The 20,043-nt window shown below is 41.2% G+C and overlaps 1 protein-coding gene across 1 annotated transcript in view; it reads left to right on the forward strand.

The window, feature by feature from the left end:
• KIF19 (kinesin family member 19) overlaps positions 1-20,043 on the forward strand; it is a 102,967-nt gene that overhangs the window by 24,442 nt on the left and 58,482 nt on the right. The window contains exons 4-5 of the mRNA XM_073560421.1: positions 17,804-17,891; positions 18,828-18,964. Coding sequence (XP_073416522.1) covers positions 17,804-17,891; positions 18,828-18,964 — 225 coding nt within the window. The remainder of the gene's footprint in view (positions 1-17,803; positions 17,892-18,827; positions 18,965-20,043) is intronic.

Here is a 20,043-nt window from a genome sequence, read left to right on the forward strand (position 1 = left end):
GATCTGAACAGTGACTGCAGCTCTGGGTGTAACAGGAGTACATTAGGTAACAGCAGAACAGTGACTGCAGCTCTGGGAGTAACTGGAGTACAATACATTAGATAACAGCAGAACAGTGACTGCAGATCTGGGTGTAACTGGAGTACAATACATTAGGTAACAGCAGAACAGTGATAGCAGCTCTGGGTGTAACTGGAGTATAATACATTAGGTAACAGCAGAACAGTGACTGCAGCTCTGGGTCTAACTTGCGTACAATACATTAGGTGACAGCAGAAAAGTGAATGCAGCTCTGGGTGTAACTGGAGTACAATACATTAGGTAAGATCTGACCAATGACTGCAGCTCTGGGTGTAACTGGAGTACAATACATTAGGAAAGATTTGAACAGTGACTGCAGCTCTGGGTGTATCTTGAGTACAATACATTTGGTAAGATCTGAACAGTGACTGCAGCTCTGGCTGTAACAGGAGTATAATACATTAGGTAAGATCAGTACGGTGACTGCAGCTCTGGGTGTAACTGGACTACAATACATTAGGCAACAACAGAACAGTGACTGCAGCTCTGGGTGCAACAGGAGTACATTAGGTAACAGCAGAACAGTGACTGCAGCTCTGGGAGTAACTGGAGTACAATACATTAGATAACAGCAGAACAGTGACTGCAGATCTGGGTGTAACTGGAGTACAATACTTTAGGTAACAGCAGAACAGTGACTGCAGCTCTGGCTGTAACTGGAGTACAATATATTAGGTAACAACAGAACAGTGACAGCAGCTCTGGATGTAACAGGAGTATAACACACTAGATGGTGGCCTGATTCTATCGCATCGGGTATTCTAGAGTCTCTATTAAAATAAAAAATAGTTATATACTCACCTTCCGACGACCCCCGGACTCTGTCCCTCCTCTCACCACGCTCCCGGCATCTTCCGGTCCCAGTAATGCTTAGCGAGAAGGGCCAGAGATGACGTCACTCTCGCGAGAGCGCGACGTCATCAGCGGTGTTTCGCACTAAGCATTACTGGGACCGGAAGATGCCGGGAGCGTGGTGAAAGGAGAGAAAGAGTCCGGGGGCCGTCGGGAAGTGAGTATATCACTATTTTTTATTTTAACAGAGACTCTAGAATATCCGATGCAATAGAATCGGGCCACCATCTAGTAGTAATTATATTCTTGTACATAGGGGCAGTATTATGGTAGTTATATTCTTGCACATAGGAGTCAGTATTATAGTAGTTATATTTGGATACATAGGAGCAGTATTATAGTAGTTATATTCTTGTAGATAGGGGGGTAGTATTATAGTAGTTATATTTCTGCACATAGGAGCAGTGTATAGTAGTTATATTTGTATACATAGGAGCAGTATTATAGTAGTTACAGTTGTGGCCAAAAGTATTGACACCCCTGCAATTTTGTCAGATAATACTCAGTTTCTTCCTGAAAATGATTGCAAACACAAATTCTTTGGTATTATTATCTTCATTTAATTTGTCTTAAATGAAAAAACACAAAAAGAATTGTCCTAAAGCCAAATTGGATATAATTCCATACCAAACATAAAAAAGAGGGTGGACAAAAGTATTGGCACTGTTCGAAAAATCACGTGATGCTTCTCTAATTTGTGTAAATAACAGCACCTGTAACTTACCTGTGGCACCTAACAGGTGTTGGCAATAACTAAATCACACTTGCAGCCAGTTGACATGGATTAAAGTTGACTCAACCTCTGTCCTGTGTCCTTGTGTGTACCACATTGAGCATGGAGAAAAGAAAGAAGACCAAAGAACTGTCTGAGGACTTGAGAAACCAAATTGTGAGGAAGCATGAGCAATCTCAAGGCTACAAGTCCATCTCCAAAGACCTGAATGTTCCTGTGTCTACTGTGCGCAGTGTCATCAAGAAGTTTAAAGCCCATGGCACTGTGGCTAACCTCCCTAGATGTGGACGGAAAAGAAAAATTGACAAGATTTCAACGCAAGATTGTGCGGATGTTGGATAAAGAACCTCGACTAACATCCAAACAAGTTCAAGCTGCTCTGCAGTCTGAGGGTACAACAGTGTCAACCCGTACTATCCATCAGCGTCTGAATGAAAAGGGACTGTATGGTAGGAGACCCAGGAAGACCCCACTTCTTACCCCGAGACATAAAAAAGCCAGGCTGGAGTTTACCAAAACTTACCTGAAAAAGCCTAAAACGTTTTGGAAGAATGTTCTCTGGTCAGATGAGACAAAAGTAGAGCTTTTTGGGCAAAGGCATCAACATAGAGTTTACAGGAGGAAAAAAGAGGCATTCAAAGAAAAAAACACGGTCCCTACAGTCAAAGATGGCGGAGGTTCCCTGATGTTTTGGGGTTGCTTTGCTGCCTCTGGCACTTTACTGCATGACCGTGTGCATGGCATTATGAAGTCTGAAGACTACCAGCAAATTTTGCAGCATAATGTAGAGCCCAGTGTGAGAAAGCTAGGTCTCCCTCAGAGGTCATGGGTCTTCCAGCAGGACAATGACCCAAAACACACTTTAAAAAGCACTAGAAAATGGTTTGAGAGAAAGCACTGGAGACTTCTAAGGTGGCCAGCAATGAGTCCAGACCTGAATCCCATAGAACAACTGTGGAGAGATCTAAAAATGGCAGTTTGGAGAAGGCACCCTTCAAATATCAGGGACCTGGAGCAGTTTGCCAAAGAAGAATGGTCTAAAATTCCAGCAGAGCATTGTAAGAAACTCATTGATGGTTACCGGAAGCGGTTGGTCGCAGTTATTTTGGCTAAAGGTTGTGCAACCAAGTATTAGGCTGAGGGTGTCAATACTTTTGTCTGGCCCATTTTTGGAGTTTTGTGTGAAATGATCAATGTTTTGCTTTTTGCTTCATTCTCTTTTGTGTTTTTTCATTTAAGACAAATTAAGTGAACATAATAATACCAAAGAATTTGTGTTTGCAATCATTTTCGGGAAGAAACTGAGTATTATCTGACAAAATTGCAGGGGTGTCAATACTTTTGGCCACAACTGTATATTCTTGTACATAGGAGCAGTGTATAGTAGTTATGTTCATGTACATAGGAGCAGCATTATAATAGAAATATTCTTGCAGATAATGGGCAGTATTATAGTAGTTATATTCTTGTACATAGGGCAGAATTATATTAATTATATTCTTGTACATACGGGCAGTATTATAGTAGTTATATTTGTTTACATAGGAGCAGTATTATAGCAGTTATATTCTTGTACATAGGAGCAGTATTATAGTACAGTGTACTTAGGAGTAGTGTATAGTACAGTGTACATAGGAGCAGTGTATAGTAAGTATGTTCATGTACATAGGAGCAGCATTATAATAGTTATATTCTTGCAGATAGAGGGCAGTATTATAGTAGTTATATTCTTGTACATAGGGCAGAATTATAGTAATTATATTCTTGTACATAGGGGCAGTATTGTAGTTGTTATATTCTTGCACAAAGGAGTCAGTATTATAGTAGTAATATTTGTATACATATGAGCAGTATTATAGTAGTTATATTTTTGTACATAGGAGCAGTATTATAGTACAGTGTACATAGGAGCAGTGTATAGTACAGTGTACATAGGAGCAGTGTATGGTAGTTATGTTCATGTACATAGGAGCAGCATTATAATAGTTATATTCTTGCAGATAAAGGGCAGTATTATAGTAGTGTGGGGAATAGATAGCTCAGCTAGGATCTTTGCTTTGGCACAAGCGTGTGGCTATGAAGTCACTTCAGCAGACTAGCAATATGGACACGGCATATTTATTGTGCACACTTGTTATCCAATGTTACACATGCCAAACATGAAATAAAACGTCTAAGGCCGTCTGGCCACTAACTAACAATAGCAGGCTAACTACAAAATAAACCTATATAACAGCAAAAAAGTCCATGTTATCTTACTGTGTCAGCTCCCAGCTCAGCAGACGATAGACTGAGAGATTCCAGCTCCTCCTGATTATATCAGCTGGACCAGTCAGGAAACCAAAACCTGGATTGAATTAGTGGAGGGGGAACTACCAGTCCTTTCCATGCTGATCACTAAGGAAACCAGGACTGGATTACAGTGAAATAAACTGGCTTCATCATCAGTACAGGGAGACATATGAAATGAAACGGGGAGAAACATACCTGTTTTCTAGTACCTCTCCCCTTGGCACCTCACACACCCCCCTCCTCTGTTCGAGCCCGTGGGGTCGGACACGACGAGTCACCAAGCAGTGCGTTCTAGACAACGCATCTGCATTTCTGTGCGCTGTGCCCGCCCTGTGCTCAACGGAAAATTTAAACCCTTGTAATGCTAAGAACCATCGTGTCACCCGTGCATTGCCTTCTTTTGCCCGGGACATCCATGTTAGGAGCGAATGGTCCGTCACTAGCCTAAACTGGCGACCTAGTAAATAATAGCGCAAGGTGCACAGGGCCCATTTCACAGCCAGGGCTTCCCGCTCAACTACACTGTAGTTCTTTTCTGCTCTCGTAAGCTTTCTGCTTAGATAGGCCACTGGGTGTTCCTCGCCATTTACTTCTTGAGACAAAACCGCGCCGAGGCCCACCCCAGAGGCGTCTGTTTGGACAATAAACTCCCGTTTAAAGTCTGGTGCAACCAACACTGGTTGGTCACAGAGGACTGTTTTCAATCACAGAAAGGCCTCCTCTGCTTCTGCGTTCCACTTTATTGTGACAGATTTTGACCCCTTAGTAAGATCTGTGAGAGGAGCTGCGATGGTCGCAAAATGTTTGATGAACCGCCTATAATAACCAACGATCCCTAAAAAAGCTCCAACCTGTTTTTTGGTTACCGGTCGTGGCCAATTTTGAATAGCATCCACTTTATTGGCTTGAGGCTTCACGACGCCTCTCCCTATGCTATATCCCAGATAGCGAGCCTCTTCCAATCCCAACGTACATTTCTTGGGATTGGCAGTCAACCCAGCTGTTTTTAAGGAGTCTAAGACGGCTTGTACTTTTGACAAATGCGTGTCCCAGTCATTGCTAAAGATAATAATGTCGTCCAAGTACGCAGATGCATACTGGCCATGGGGTTTTAGGACAATATCCATTAGACGTTGGAAGGTGGCTGCGGCACCATGCAACCCAAATGGCATATCTCGGTACTGGAATAATCCCTGGGGTGTAACAAAGGCAGTTTTCTCTTTGGCTGATTCCGTGAGGGGAATCTGCCAATAACCTTTTGTTAAGTCAATAGTGGATATGTACCTAGCCGAACCCAGTCTCTCTATCAGTTCATCGACTCTTGGCATCGGGTAGGCATCGAATTTCGATACTTCGTTTACTTTCCAAAAATCGTTACAAAATCGGATAGTCCCATCGGGTTTGGGCACCAGTACGATAGGGTTAGCCCAATCACTCCGGGACTCCTCAATGACCCCGAGCTCTAACATCTTCTTCACTTCCTGGGCAATGGCTTGTCTCCGAGCCTCCGGAATTCGATATGGTTTAAGCCGTACCCGCGCCTGTGGATCAGTAATAATGTCATGTTTAATTAGGTGAGTCCGGCCAGGAAGTTCCGAGAAAATATCTGTGTTCCTCTGTATGAACTCCCTGGTCTCTCGTTTTTGGCTTTCAGATAGCGTGTCTGCAATACCCACTTCTGGCGGAGCTACCTGGGGGTCCTTTACCTTAGAAGGTGGTGCCCCTCGAGGCCCATCCTCAAGGGCAGCTCCTGCCACCAGACTCTCCCTGTCCCGCCAGGCCTTAAGCAAGTTTATGTGGTATATTTGTTCGGGCTTTCTCTTGTCTGGTTGGTGTATCTTATAATTTACTTCACCTACTCGTTCCAGCACTTCGTATGGTCCCTGCCATTTCGCAAGAAATTTATTCTCTATGGTAGGCACCAATACCAACACCCTGTCTCCGGGTTGAAAGACTCGTGTTTTTGCCGCTCGGTTGTATACCGTGCTTTGGGCATGTTGTGCGCGCTCTAAACACTCTTTAACTATTGGCATAACTGCTGCAATTCGGTCCTGCATAAGTGTTATGTGTTCAATTACACTGCGATAAGGAGTCACCTCTTGTTCCCAAGTCTCCTTGGCAATATCTAACAGGCCTCTAGGACACCGCCCATAAACCAACTCAAAAGGTGAAAAGCCTGTGGAGGATTGGGGTACCTCACGTATAGCGAACAGGAGGTATGGTAGTAGGGCATCCCAATCTCTCCCGTCCTTATCCACCACCCTTTTCAACATTCCCTTTAGGGTTTTGTTAAAGCGCTCCACCAAACCATCAGTCTGAGGGTGATATACTGAGGTACGCAAATGGGAGATTTTTAGCAGTTTACATAAATCCTTACGTATACGAGACATAAAGGGGGTCCCTTGATCCGTAAGTATCTCTTTCGGAATGCCGGTGCGGGAAAACATATTAACCAGCTCCTTTGAAATTGATTTCGCATTGGCATTCCGCAAGGGCACTGCTTCGGGATAACGCGTGGCGTAATCCAATACTACCAAAATGTACTGATGACCCCTGGCAGATTTAACTAATGGACCGACTATATCCATTGCTATCCTCTCGAAGGGCACCTCTATTATTGGTAAGGGCACTAAGGGGCTTCTAAAATGTGACATAGGTGTGGTCAATTGACACGTAGGACATGACCGACAGTACTGGGTCACGTCTCCCACTAGACCCGGCCAAAAGAAACGTTGCAGAATACGGTGTTTTGTCTTTTCTACCGCCAGGTGTCCTCCCAAGGGATGTTTATGTGCCAACTCCAAAACTACCTGGCGAAAGGACTTAGGTACCACTAGTTGTTCTACCACCACCCCTCGCACCTTGTCTATGTGATACAACATATCCTGCTGCACCGCCACGTGTGGGAACTCGTTTTGAGCCCCTGGGTACAATGGTCTTCCCTCGGAGACCTTTATGTTTTCCCACGCCCTTGCTAGAGTAGGATCCTGGTGCTGAGCGGTCCCGAACTTACCACGGGCCACCTCAAGGTCAGGCATTTCTAAAACATCCTCTAGCTGGTCTGCCTCGCCTGCATACACAGCCAGAGGAGAGTCCACAGATTCTAGTACTTCCTCTGAGATGAGTTCTCCGTCGTCTTGCTGCAATGGTTCAGGGGCTAGCTCCGGAGCACCGTCTTCAACTAGAGGGTTCATGCCACTTTTGAAGTTCCACAAGTCCCAAAAAAGTCTCTCCCCAGGATTACACTGTGTCCCATAGACTTTATGACTGCCGCCTGATGTCTTTTGGTCCCTACTGGCGTGGCAAGAGTAACCCAGGCAGTGGGGTAGTTCTTAGTATCCCCATGGATGCAACTAATGCCCACGGTTAAGTTCGTTAGGGCGCTAGAGTCCACCAAACTGGCATGTACCAAAGTTACTTGACTGCCGGAATCCAAGACGGCATTCACACTATAACCATCAACCTCGACATGGCACACGTGTTGTTCATTTCCCGTGAGGGTCTCCGCCACACAGACTGACTGCACATATAATGAAAGACGCCTCATAGCATTACAGTCCATTGGCTCTGTAGTCATTGGGCAGTTAGCTGCTACATGGCCAAGCCCGCGACATCGCCAACATTGTATAGGCCCTTGTCTCCTCGATGGAGATCCCAGACGAGGTCTGCTGGCTTGATGTGAGCCCGTACCACCTCCATAGTCCTTTGTAGGTCTGCTACCCTTCATTGTGACGTTCTCTTCTTTTGAAGATGGAGTAGGTTTCGCAGGACTCTCCAGCGATTTCTTGGGGGGCCAGTGGGGTGCTAACGTCCCTTGGAGTAGGCTTTCAGAAGCATTGTAGCGTTCGACCATATTCACCAACTGGTCAGCGGTAGTTGGGTCACCCTGTCCAACCCACCTCTGGATCTTAGCGGATAAGGACCGCAGGTACTTGTCTAGAACAACACGCTCCACCATCTGTGCGGACGTCAAAGCCTCCGGTTGCAGCCATTTTTTTACTAGATGGATGAGATCATGCATTTGTGAGCGGGCTGGCTGATGCTCCACAAAATTCCATAAATGCACCCTCTGTGCACGTACATACATGTTTACTCCCAGCCTTGCCAGGATTTCGCCTTTGAGTTTGATATAGTCCATAGCATCCGCTCCACTCAGATCGTAATAGGCTTTTTGTGGATCTCCGCTCAGAAATGGAGCCACTACCTCAGCCCATCTGTCCAGTGGTAAGTGCTCACGTTCTGCAATACGTTCAAACACGGTGAGGTATGCTTCCACATCATCGTCTGCGGTCATTTTAAGCAAAGTCTTCTGTACGGCTTTCTGCGCACTAGCAGCGCTTTGTGCACGGTCTCCCTCATCTCGGGGTTGCCGAACCAAGGCCCGTTTTATTGCCTCCAACTGCTCTTGCTGCATCTGGTGTTGCTGCTCCAGAGCCTTCTGGAAGCAAGTATTAGTCTGCTGTTGTTGCACATTTGCTTGCAATAACTGCTTCACTAGTTCCTCCATATTACTGGACTCTTGGCTCTTCAAAAGCGCAGAAGCTTTCAGCCAGGACATACACAGCGTTTTCTCTGCAGTCACAGTCCAGCAGCCACAAGTACCCGCATTCGAAACACCATTTGTGGGGAATAGATAGCTCAGCTAGGATCTTTGCTTTGGCACAAGCGTGTGGCTATGAAGTCACTTCAGCAGACTAGCAATATGGACACGGCATATTTATTGTGCACACTTGTTATCCAATGTTACACATGCCAAACATGAAATAAAACGTCTAAGGCCGTCTGGCCACTAACTAACAATAGCAGGCTAACTACAAAATAAACCTATATAACAGCAAAGAAGTCCATGTAATCTTACTGTGTCAGCTCCCAGCTCAGCAGACGAGATAGACTGAGAGATCCCAGCTCCTCCTGATTACATCAGCTGGACCAGTCAGGAAACCAAAACCTGGATTGAATTAGTGGAGGGGGAACTACCAGTCATTTCCATGCTGATCACTAAGGAAACCAGGACTGGATTACAGTGAAATAAACTGGCTTCATCATCAGTACAGGGAGACATATGAAATGAAACGGGGAGAAACATACCTGTTTTCTAGTACCTCTCCCCTTGGCACCTCACAGTAGTTATATTCTTGTACATAGGGGCAGTATTATAGTAGTTATTTTCTTGCACATAGGAGTCAGTGTTATAGTAGTTATATTTGTATACATAGGAGCAGTAGTATAGTAGTTATATTCTTGTACATAGGAGCAGTATTATAGCACAGCGTACATAGGAGTAGTGTATAGTACAGTGTACATAGGAGCAGTGTATAGTAAGTATGTTCATGTACATAGGAGCAGCATTATAATAGTTATATTCTTGCAGATAGAGGGCAGTATTATAGTAGTTATATTCTTGTACATAGGGCAGAATTATAGTAATTATATTCTTGTACATAGGGGCAGTATTGTAGTAGTTATATTCTTGCACAAAGGAGTCAGTATTATAGTAGTTATATTTGTATACATATGAGCAGTATTATAGTAGTTATATTCTTGTACATAGGAGCAGTATTATAGTACAGTGTACATAGGAGCAGTGTATAGTAGTTATGTTCATGTACATAGGAGCAGCATTATAATAGTTATATTCTTGCAGATAGAGGGCAGTATTATAGTAGTTATATTCTTATACATAGGGCAGAATTATAGTAATTATATTCTTGTACATAGGAGCAGTAGTATAGTAGTTATATTCTTGCACATAGGAGTCAGTATTATAGTAGTTATATTTGTATACATAGTAGCAGTATTATAGTAGCTATATTCTTGTACATAGGGGCACTATTATAGTAGTTATATTCTTGCACATAGGGGGCAGTATTATAGTAGTTATATTTGTATACATAGGAGCAGTATTATAGTAGCTATATTCTTGTACATAGGAGCAGTATTATAGTACAGTGCTGTGCAAATTAATTGGGACAAAGCATTTTTTTAAGTAAAATCATAAGTTGGTTACCAGTCTGTGATTCAAACCAGTTTTAACTGCTTTGAACAGGCACTCACACCTGTTCAAAGCAGTTAAAACTGGTTTGAACCACTGACTGGTAACCAACTTACGATTTTACTTAAAAAAATGCTTTGTCCCAATTAATTTGCACAGCACTGTAGTTATATTGTACATTGGAGCAGTATTATAGTAGTTATATTCTTGTACATTGGAGCAGTATTATAGTAGTTATATTCTTGTACATAGGAGCGGTATTATAGTAGTTATATTCTTGTACATAAGGAGCAGTACTATAGTAGTTATATTCTTGTACATAGGAGCAGTATTATAGTAGCTATATTCTTGTGCATAGGAACAGTATTATAGTAGTTATATTCTTGTACATATGAAAAGTATTATAGTAGTTGTATTATTGTACATAGGGACAGTATTATAGTAGTTACATTCTTGTACATAGGGGAAGTATTATAGTAGTTATATTCTTGGACATAGGGGCAGTAAGTATTATAGTATTTATATTCTTATACATAGGGGACAGTATTATAGTAATTATATTCTTGTACATAGGAGAAGTATTATGGTAGTTGTATTATTGTACATTGGGGCAGTATTATAGTGGTTATATTTTTAGACATATTGAGATGTATATGTATAGTAGATATATTTTAGTGCATAGGGGACAGTATTCTAGCAGTTATATTCTTGTCCATAAGAACGGTATTACAGTAGTTATATTCTTGTACATAGGGGCAGTATTATAATAGAGATGAATAATCTAACATCAAGTTCTTCCATAAAATTCTAAATTTTATTTGAGAAAAAATTCCTAAAAGAACAATTCATAGCAGCACACTACCAAAAGCAGTTGGTTCACTTTTTAGTATGCAATGATTAAGGACATACGTTTGTGCATCGCATTTACCCTGTATTTTAATATATTTTATTAAGTGATGATGCTGTGGGTTGCGATTTCTTCTTTTTGGGAGCATTATACTCACTCAGCATGAGGCAACACACAAGCATGCGAGGGCGGCTCTACCTGGTCATGTGAGCACTAATCAATTCACTCCTTATCATAATGAAGCCTGGAAATCAATGCTTCTGTCTTCTAGATCAGGGTTCCCAACTCCAGTCCTCAAGACCCAACAACAGGTCATGTTTTCAGGATTTCCTTAGAATTGCCAAGGTGATAATTCCGTCACCTGTGCAATACAAAGGAAATCCTGAAAACATGACCTGTTGGTGGGCCTTGAAGACTGGAGTTGGGGAACACTGTTCTGGATCATCCACAGAATAGCCCAAAATTGCTGATATAAGTTCTAAATTGTGATTAATTTAATTGCCCTAATTTTCTTGGAGGCTACATAATTGACCAAACATTACGCATGACCAGCTATGAAGCCTATAAAGAAAGGCAAATTGAGCCAACAGAAACTCAATAGCCCTGGCACTTTCCTGACACAATAGTTGCACTGGCACCAATCAGACATTGATATCAATGAAATTCATCATCAGAGTCTTGTAGACCAAGTTCAATGATACCTCTACAAAAGACCTCCTCTTGAAGAACACTCCCCTCCTGAAATGACACTACTCCTCCACACTTACTACAGTGCCATTTGATGGTCTGTGGTCACCAACTTCCAAAGAAGACAACACATGACCACTGCAGCCAATCAACGACTTCTGCTGCAGCCTTCACATTCCGCACGAGCTAACTCCTTTTGTTTTGATGGAATGTGAAGGATTATAGATGTTTTAGCTTGCAGATAACAGATCTTTTTGGTCATTCCTCTAATGTAAACTTGGAAAATTGTTGCAAATATTGTATCGTCAGTTGACCCTGAGTTACTGTAGGCAATTTGGAAAAAAAATATATATATATTTTTGTCTCTCTCAAACTTATATTGAGTCCTTCTAAAGTCACCTTTACGAGCGTTGGGAGAATCTCATAAATGACTGAACGTGTAAAGAATCTCTAAAGAGGTCTGCTTGTAATCTAGAGGTTTCATTTGTTTTTCTGTTCTCTCATTCATGTGTGGAGGGGATGTATTGAGTTATAGCTTTACCTCCTGTTGTCTTATGTAAAGTTACACATTCCCCTAGCACCCCCTGGTTGGTCATTGTCCTCTTCTTATTATTTTTTGTCTTTCTAGTACTGGCTTGCCCAGCTTTCCTTCATTCCTGTCTACTCTCATTTTTTAACTTCGCTTCCTATTCTGTTACACTTTTGCTTTCCTAGCCGTCTTCTCGAGGCATTTTTGCCCTTAATAGAAGCCTCTAAACAAAGAATAAGGACAGTGGAAATACAAGACCGCTCGGAGATAATGTTACCTCCTTGATGGGATCATGTTGCCTCTTTGTGCTTTGGGTTGTGTTACCTCTTCTCCTTGATGTACAGTATGTGTGACTCCCGAGTTTCGTATTGAGTATTAATGGTTAACTAAGAATGCAAACAAATCTGTTAGTCCTAAGATTACTGCTGTGACGCCATTACTTTTACTGCTCCCTCCAAGCAAGCAAGTTTTCGTAGACCAAGCTATCATTAGTAGCTTCTAATGCTTAGATCACCAACTTGGTTTTCTTGCCATGCCTGGAATATTTGAGCAAAAGAGGCAATTGCCACTGGGCCTTCACCAATTCCCTCACCACTTATCATCATTGTAAATTTCCTCCCTAACATCTTGTTGAAAATGCATGACAGGCTGATGGTCATGGAATTATTTTGGCATAGTATGTTCCTCAAATCAAGGAACATTTCACTGGCAACGAAGACACAGTTCTTACATAGTTTGGTCTGTTCTGTAGTAACATACAGATGCGAAACCTTGACTATAAAGAAACAAGGCAGAGGAAGAATTGACACCTTTGAAATATGGTGCTGGAGAAGGATTTTATCAATACCATAGATGGTAAGAAAAACAAAACAAATCAATCTTGAAACAAATCAAACCAGACATGTCACTTGACGCAAGGGTCACCAAGCTATATTACATGCCTTCTTTGGACACATCATATGAAGAGAGCAATCACTGGACAAGGACATTATGGTCAGATGAATAAAAGGAACAAGGCAAAGAGGAAGATCAAAAACACCAAGATAACAGGATAACAGCGGAGAAGACCCTGGTGGACCTATATAGGCTTGCACAAGATCGATCAAGCCAAAGGCCATAAAAAATATAAATATATATACAGTGGCGTGTAAACATTTGGGCTCCTCTGGCCAAAATGACTGTTATTGTGAACAACTAAGCAACTTGAAAATGAAATTATCTCTGAAAAACCTAAGGTTAAAGATGACATATTTCCCTTGTATTTTAGGCAAAAAAATTGTATAGAGTATATATACACTGTACATAGTAAATATATATATATATATATACACTGTATATATATTAGACATGTTTTACATTTTAAAAATTACAAAAAGGAAGATCGGTCTATGCAAAAGTTGGGGACCCTTGGAGGTTTGTGTGCTCATATAAATTTTACCAAGGTTTCAGACCTTATTTAACCTGTTAGGGTTATGGCTTGTTCACTATCATTTTTGTGCAAAATTCTCAGCTTTATAAAAACCCAGCCTCCTCTAACCTTGTGCCAAAAAAACAGCAGCCATAGAAGCAGCTGCCTAGCACTCTGAAAATGAAAATAGTGGAAGCCCACAAAGCAGGAGAAGGCTATAAGAAGATAGCAGAACCATCGTTGACTGCAAAAGACCTTCAGAAAGATTTACCAGACTCTGGAGTTGTGATACACTGTCCTAGTGTTCAGAGACACTTTCACAAATATGGCCTTCATGGAAGAGACATCAGAAGAAAACCTCTCCTGCATCCTCACCATAAAATTCAGAGTCAAAAGTATGCAAAAGAATATCTAAACATTCCTCATGCATTTTGGAAACAAGTCCTGTTAAGTGATAAGGTTAAAATAGAACTCTTTGGCCACAATGATCAAAGGTATGCGTGGAGAAAAAAGGGCACAGAATTTCAAGAAAAAAGCATCTCGCAAAAACATTTGGGGTTGTGTTGCAGCCAGTGGCACGGGGAACATTTCATGGTTAAAAGGAAGAATGGATTTAATTACATTTCAACAAATTCTTGATGCAAACATAACACCATCTGTAAAAAAGCTGAAGTTGAAAAGAGGATGGCTTCTACAAATGGATAATGATCCGAAACACCCGGCAAAATCCACAATAGACTACCTGAAAAGGCGCAAGCTGAAGGTTTTACAATGGCCCTCACAGTCCCCTGGTCTGAACATCATTGAAAATCTGTGGCTAGACCTCAAAATAGCAGTGCATGGAAGGCGATCCAGGAATCTCCCAGAACTGGAAGAATTTTGGAAGAACGAATGGATAAAAATCCCTCAAACAAGAATTGAAAACGTTTACAAGATGTGATACTTGCAAAAGGGAGTGCTACTAGGTACTCACCATGCAGGGTGCCCAAACTTTTGTGTTGGCCCATTTTCCTTTTTGTAATTTTTAAAATGTAAAATATGAAAATACATATTTTTTTTTTTTGCCTAAAATACAATGGAAATGTATCATCTTTATTTTTAGCCCATTTAGAGATCATTTCATCTTCAGCTTGCTTAATTGTTCACAATAACAGTAGTTTTGACCAGGGGTTCCCAAATTTCTACATGCCACTGTATATATTGGCTTTACACGGCAGTGTAATGTGCTCTTTGGATGATTACAATTATATAGGTACTAAAATGCTAGAGGGTCCATCTTATATATGGCCAAGAATCTACACGGATCTTGATCTAACCTCTTTGTCTACTCGCAGTTCCTGTTTAAAAAGTGGGCATTGACCTAAAAGAGGATTTCTAGTTTTGAAAACCCATTTCTAATAAAAGAAAAATTGGCCTTTCCTTCAATGCTGCCTATAAGAGTGTCTCCATCTCTTGAGGGCTAGAAAATAATTTTATTCCCTGGACTAGACAGTGCAGAAACTGGGTAATGCTTCATTTATCCTGTGGGGACGGTGCCAAAAAATTGGACACAGGTTATTTTGCAATGTTAGAACTGATTACAGGAGAAAAATGAAGGAAAGTCAGCTTACCGATGTGTGTGTAATTCCTCCGAGCCAACCAACGCCCAGCACGGATCGTGGTGAGTCGCCACAATGAACATGAACCAGGAAGCTATGGGCGGAGGTGACTAAAAAATAACTTTTATTAGACCACCTTAAAAAATATAGACAAAAACATGATGTCATGCATCGGCACACCACTGATTACTGGAGGGTGCAGAAATCTATGATCATGTTATCCTTCAAGCCAAAAGGGATTGTCAAAAATGAACAACCCCTTTATTATTTCCTCCCCGATCTTTAATACAGTACAATATTACAGTACAAATGGGATTTTCATACAGAATGATTGGCAGCCCTGGCTTTCAGATAAATGTAGGGCTTTTGATCCTCTATCATTTCAGTGGGACATATTTCTCATGTGTTTGCCCTCTAGTGGCCAAATTTGCATGAAGGAGGTAAAATCATGAAAAACCTGATTTTGAATTTTTTGGGGAAATTAATATTTAGTAAAATCAATAGGTTCCTGACATTTGTATGATTTTACTAAAACATTGTAATTGGAAACCTGTAGTAAATATTACTCATCAACACTCTAGTGAGCGTTAATGGCCCTTACATACAAACTGAACAAGCTATAATAATATCTTAAGTACATAATTGCCATGAGATTGCTTCCTTATGCCGTGTGTCTGAAGTGTAATCTTACACTGAAAAATTCTCATACGTGGACTGAGCTGCTAATGGACGTAATGCCATTGTACCAAATGAAGCTATTCCTTTCTTGTTGAAAATGCTCTTCTGAAAATGCTGAATAATGAACATTGTAGCCTCAATGAGCGTTATACAGTGCTCCAAAAAGATATATTATACTTAAAGGGAATCTGTCATTTCTCATAAATATGTAATTCCCAGGCGTAAATGCTACTATTCTCCTGAATCCGGCGATGTTTTTCTTTTGTTCCTGCGCCTCTCCAATCCTGAGATATGACCTGCGCTTCCCTGTATGTAAATCTAGTCTTGTTAGCAAATGGGTGTGGTCTTCATGGGAGTCTTCTTAAGGGCTACGCCCAATTGGCTAAACAGACTAGACTGAGACATGCAGGAAAGAGGAGGACATATCTCAAGAACAGAGAGGCGTAGGGACAAAAGAAAAAGAACGCCGGATTCAGAAGAACAGTGGCATTTACACTGGGTGAAAAAATTACATATTAATAGCAAGTGGCAGGTCCTTTTTAAAATGGCTACAATGTATCACAGGTAGTGCCTCTATAGAAAATGTTTTCTGAAAATAAGATTTTATGCCTCACAGATAGTGCCCTCCAAAAAGTGACCAACGGGGTCCCATAAAAGGGATATAGTGCCTCCCACTGAAGCTGTATACATAGCACCTTATATAAGAGTCTGTACACACAATATCTTTAAGACGCTGACACATCTGCCGAGATTTTCCTAGATGAAGCCACTTCAGGAAATAGCCGACAGTCTTGCCATCGTTCTTGAAGCAAATCTCCGCCGGCATCTTTTTTCTGTAATTTATACTATAACTAATGAACCGAAGAATGAACATTCTGCTTCTTTTAACTGCTCGAAGGTTTCCAAACCATAAATCGGTTAAAAGAAGTGACTGAAGACTGAACATGAACACATCAATGTCGTTATTAGATTACTACTCATTATATTTGTTTTGGGGAAGGAGTGGTTTGGGTGCTTTATCAGGTGGGTTCCAGGCAGAATCCACCTGAAAAAGATATTGTGTGCACATAGCCTTATAGAAATACAGTAGAGTACCTAACAGATGTTGCCTCCAAAAGAGATATAGTGCCTCTAATTTATCCCCCAAGCTATACAGTGCTCCTAAAAGGGTTATAGTACCCAAAGTATAGTTCCTCAAAAATAGAGTCCCATATAAAGTGTCCTCCAAATGGCAGAGAGTGCGTCTTATTCATTCTAATAGCTATAAAGTGCACCAAAAAGGAATATAGTACCCATCAAATTGTCCGAATCATAATTTGCTATTTTTTGGAAGTACCGTAACTTTTCTTTTTATTAATCTTGTGGTATTTGCTGATGTTTCTTGCGTCAAATTCATCAAAATGGCGCACACGGTTCATGAATTCTGCACAACCGTTCCACTAAAATATCACAAAAATTTGTGCCAACATTTCAGGTATTAAATCACTCCAGGGGAAGAAGAGAAGAGGGGGACTGGAGCACATTTGTGACAAGGCTTGTGACTTTTCAAAAAAAATTCCCAAGTTATCAGGTCAGGCGAAAATATGTGGAAACCATAAACTTTGCCCACGCATGAAATAAAAGACAAAAAAGGTGCAAATGGAAAGGTGAATGTGGCGCAAACAAATGAAGAGGATCAAAATACACAAGAGTGGTTAAAAGAAATGCCCAAAAGCAATGATGAATCGGGCCCTTAGTTCCCAACATTTACCTAAGAAGACATAAATAGTACCCCCAAAAGGGTAAAGTGTCCCACAGATAGTGCCACCAATGATGCCACTGGTTGGAGCAATGAAAAAGCTACCCCAATCGGCCTCAGTCCTGCAGGGAGTAAGCACAAGGTAGGAACACGGGCCCTAGTAGACCGATGCTAGCCAGGCAATTATGGTCAGGGCTTTATTTTTCTCTCTTTCTTATTGGACACATTGGCCATTTTGGAGTTTTTTGGGACATCTTCTTCTAATACTGACATTTCCTTTGGTCAACTTTGAAAACAATTTTTTTGTGGAAAATGCATTTTAATTATATCATGATCCACTATATGTCTATTATTTTGCTTTCTGATAGGACACAGTGTACCGCCTCACCACCAAAGGGTTGATTGAAGGAGTCATCTCTGGTTATAATGCCACCGTGTTCGCCTATGGCCCCACTGGTGAGTTTCATGAATTTAACGATACCTAATTTCTTATGGGTAAAAAAGTTTTTGGTGCTACATTTAGGCCTCAGTGGGGGTGTACTGGCTGGATCGCTGCTCGGCTGGAACAGCAGAGGTTAACCAAGAAGCTCATTCATGTGTGATCAGGTTGTGTTCTCCCTCAGATTACCTGAGAGTTCTGTTACTAAGGCAACAAAAAAGACAATTCCCGAAGGTTCTATTTTTTGGGGACTAAACAAAGAGGAAACTGAGGATCTTATTCTGCAGTCCACTACAAAAACCAAGTAGTCATCAAATATTCTTAGCTAGAGGAGTAGGGAGATCCCTGGGGAAAAAATTTAAAATGGGGTCCTAGAGACAGATTGAAGGATCTGCATGAAGTTCCAAAACACATATTCTAAAATTTATCTCCAAGGAAACAAAACGATTGGGCATTGAAATGCCACATGCCCGATCCTTAAATGATCTGTCACATCCGAGTGCAATTACACCACAATGTTTGGTACATTTAAGCTCAACTTCATGACAACCAAGGAATGCCCTCCAAATACCCTTTTTGAAGAGGGGGTGCTGAGTGGAGAAGCCCTATACACATTAGATGGTTGGCCAATCCCGCAAACCATAATCTGATATGCATAACAGCCTGGGTTGTCCTCTTCTTACTTAAATGCATGTGAAGACAATTTAGGGAAGATAAGGCTCTGTCAGACTACTCTTTCCTCATTGAAAACACAGGAAAGTTTGGCTGAGCTTTGGTGTCTATGGTGGAGTTGGGAGAGAATGGTGATGGCAGAACGATCGTTCAGCAGACAGCTATCTCGTGGATACGAACAGCTTCAGCGAGGACCATGTTTTTATGTTCCTGATGTATTTTTTATTCTTGCCATACACTTGCCAAAGCTCATATTTGCTGTTCAATTCCTTTATCATAAGGATGTGGCAAGACATACACTATGCTGGGCACGGACCGGGAGCCTGGGATATACATCAGGACCTTGAATGATCTCTTTAAAGCTATTGAGGAGACCAGTGATGATATGGAGTATGAAGTCCTCATGTCCTACTTAGAGGTCAGTAGTGACTGATCAAATAAAAATAAAAAAAAATGTAAAATTTGGAACAGCTGGCAAATTACATGTATGGATGGGATTGGGGCCCCATAGATGCGATCTCATTAAGGACCCACAGTGATCCCAAAAAATGGGGCTCTAGAGCTCGGTACTCAGCTTTCTCCAGCATTCTCAGACAATGAATTTATCAGAAGTCGAACATGCACACAACCATATTATTCAATACGGGACTTTGTAGAGCCCCCTTGTTTGGATTACTGGGATCTAATCTGTCGGCTACCATAGATAGTAAATTAACCTCTGCCCTGTGTATAAGGAATAGGGGAGAAATTATGTGCATGTTACGGTTTGGGGGGTGGAATGGCTGTAGATATCTTGTGTATTTGTGGTAAATCCACAGATTTTTCCAGAACATCTCGCTATGGAATAAAATTTAAATGTGTATTTCTGTGGCAGAAATCTGAGGCTGACCCTGGGATCAATACAAGGATGGATCTCCGGGTCAATATCACAAGGACATTATCATTCAAGCTGCCCAAAATTAGTACTTATTTTCATGACCAATTTTTTCTCCATGTGAAAAGATTTTCGGAATTCCCATGTGAAGGGTTAATACTAAAATCAGAGCTTAAGTTTCACTTCTCCATTCCTCTGTAGGTTTTGTTTCTTAATTTTTGTTGTTGTAAGATAGATTTTTATAATTGGCATGGGCTGTCATGAAACCAGACTGTTGTCATCAGGTACAAAGATAAGGGAGGCGGGGGTGTAAAACTCTGAAGAATATGCCATTATACTACTTTCTACGCTATCTAGGTACGGACATATATGTAGTTTTCTGGTTTTCTTGCAATATTATTGGCTTACAAAGTGAAATGATGCTATTGGTACTTGAGAACCTTGCATAATTAAGCAAAAGATTATAAAAGATGTGACTAAAATAAAGGGGCTTAGTGATCTGCCTCGATCCTCCCGTGCAGAGATCCCCGTCTCCGTGTGGTCATTTGAGTTGCTAGCAACACTGGAATAATTTGGAAATCACTGGCTCAACCGTGAAGGGTTAATTTAGCCCTCCCAAAATA

The sequence above is a fragment of the Dendrobates tinctorius genome, unplaced genomic scaffold, assembly GCF_039654945.1.
Source record: "Dendrobates tinctorius isolate UK_male_01 unplaced genomic scaffold, ASM3965494v1 ptg000014l, whole genome shotgun sequence".
Taxonomy (NCBI): Eukaryota; Metazoa; Chordata; class Amphibia; order Anura; family Dendrobatidae; genus Dendrobates; species Dendrobates tinctorius.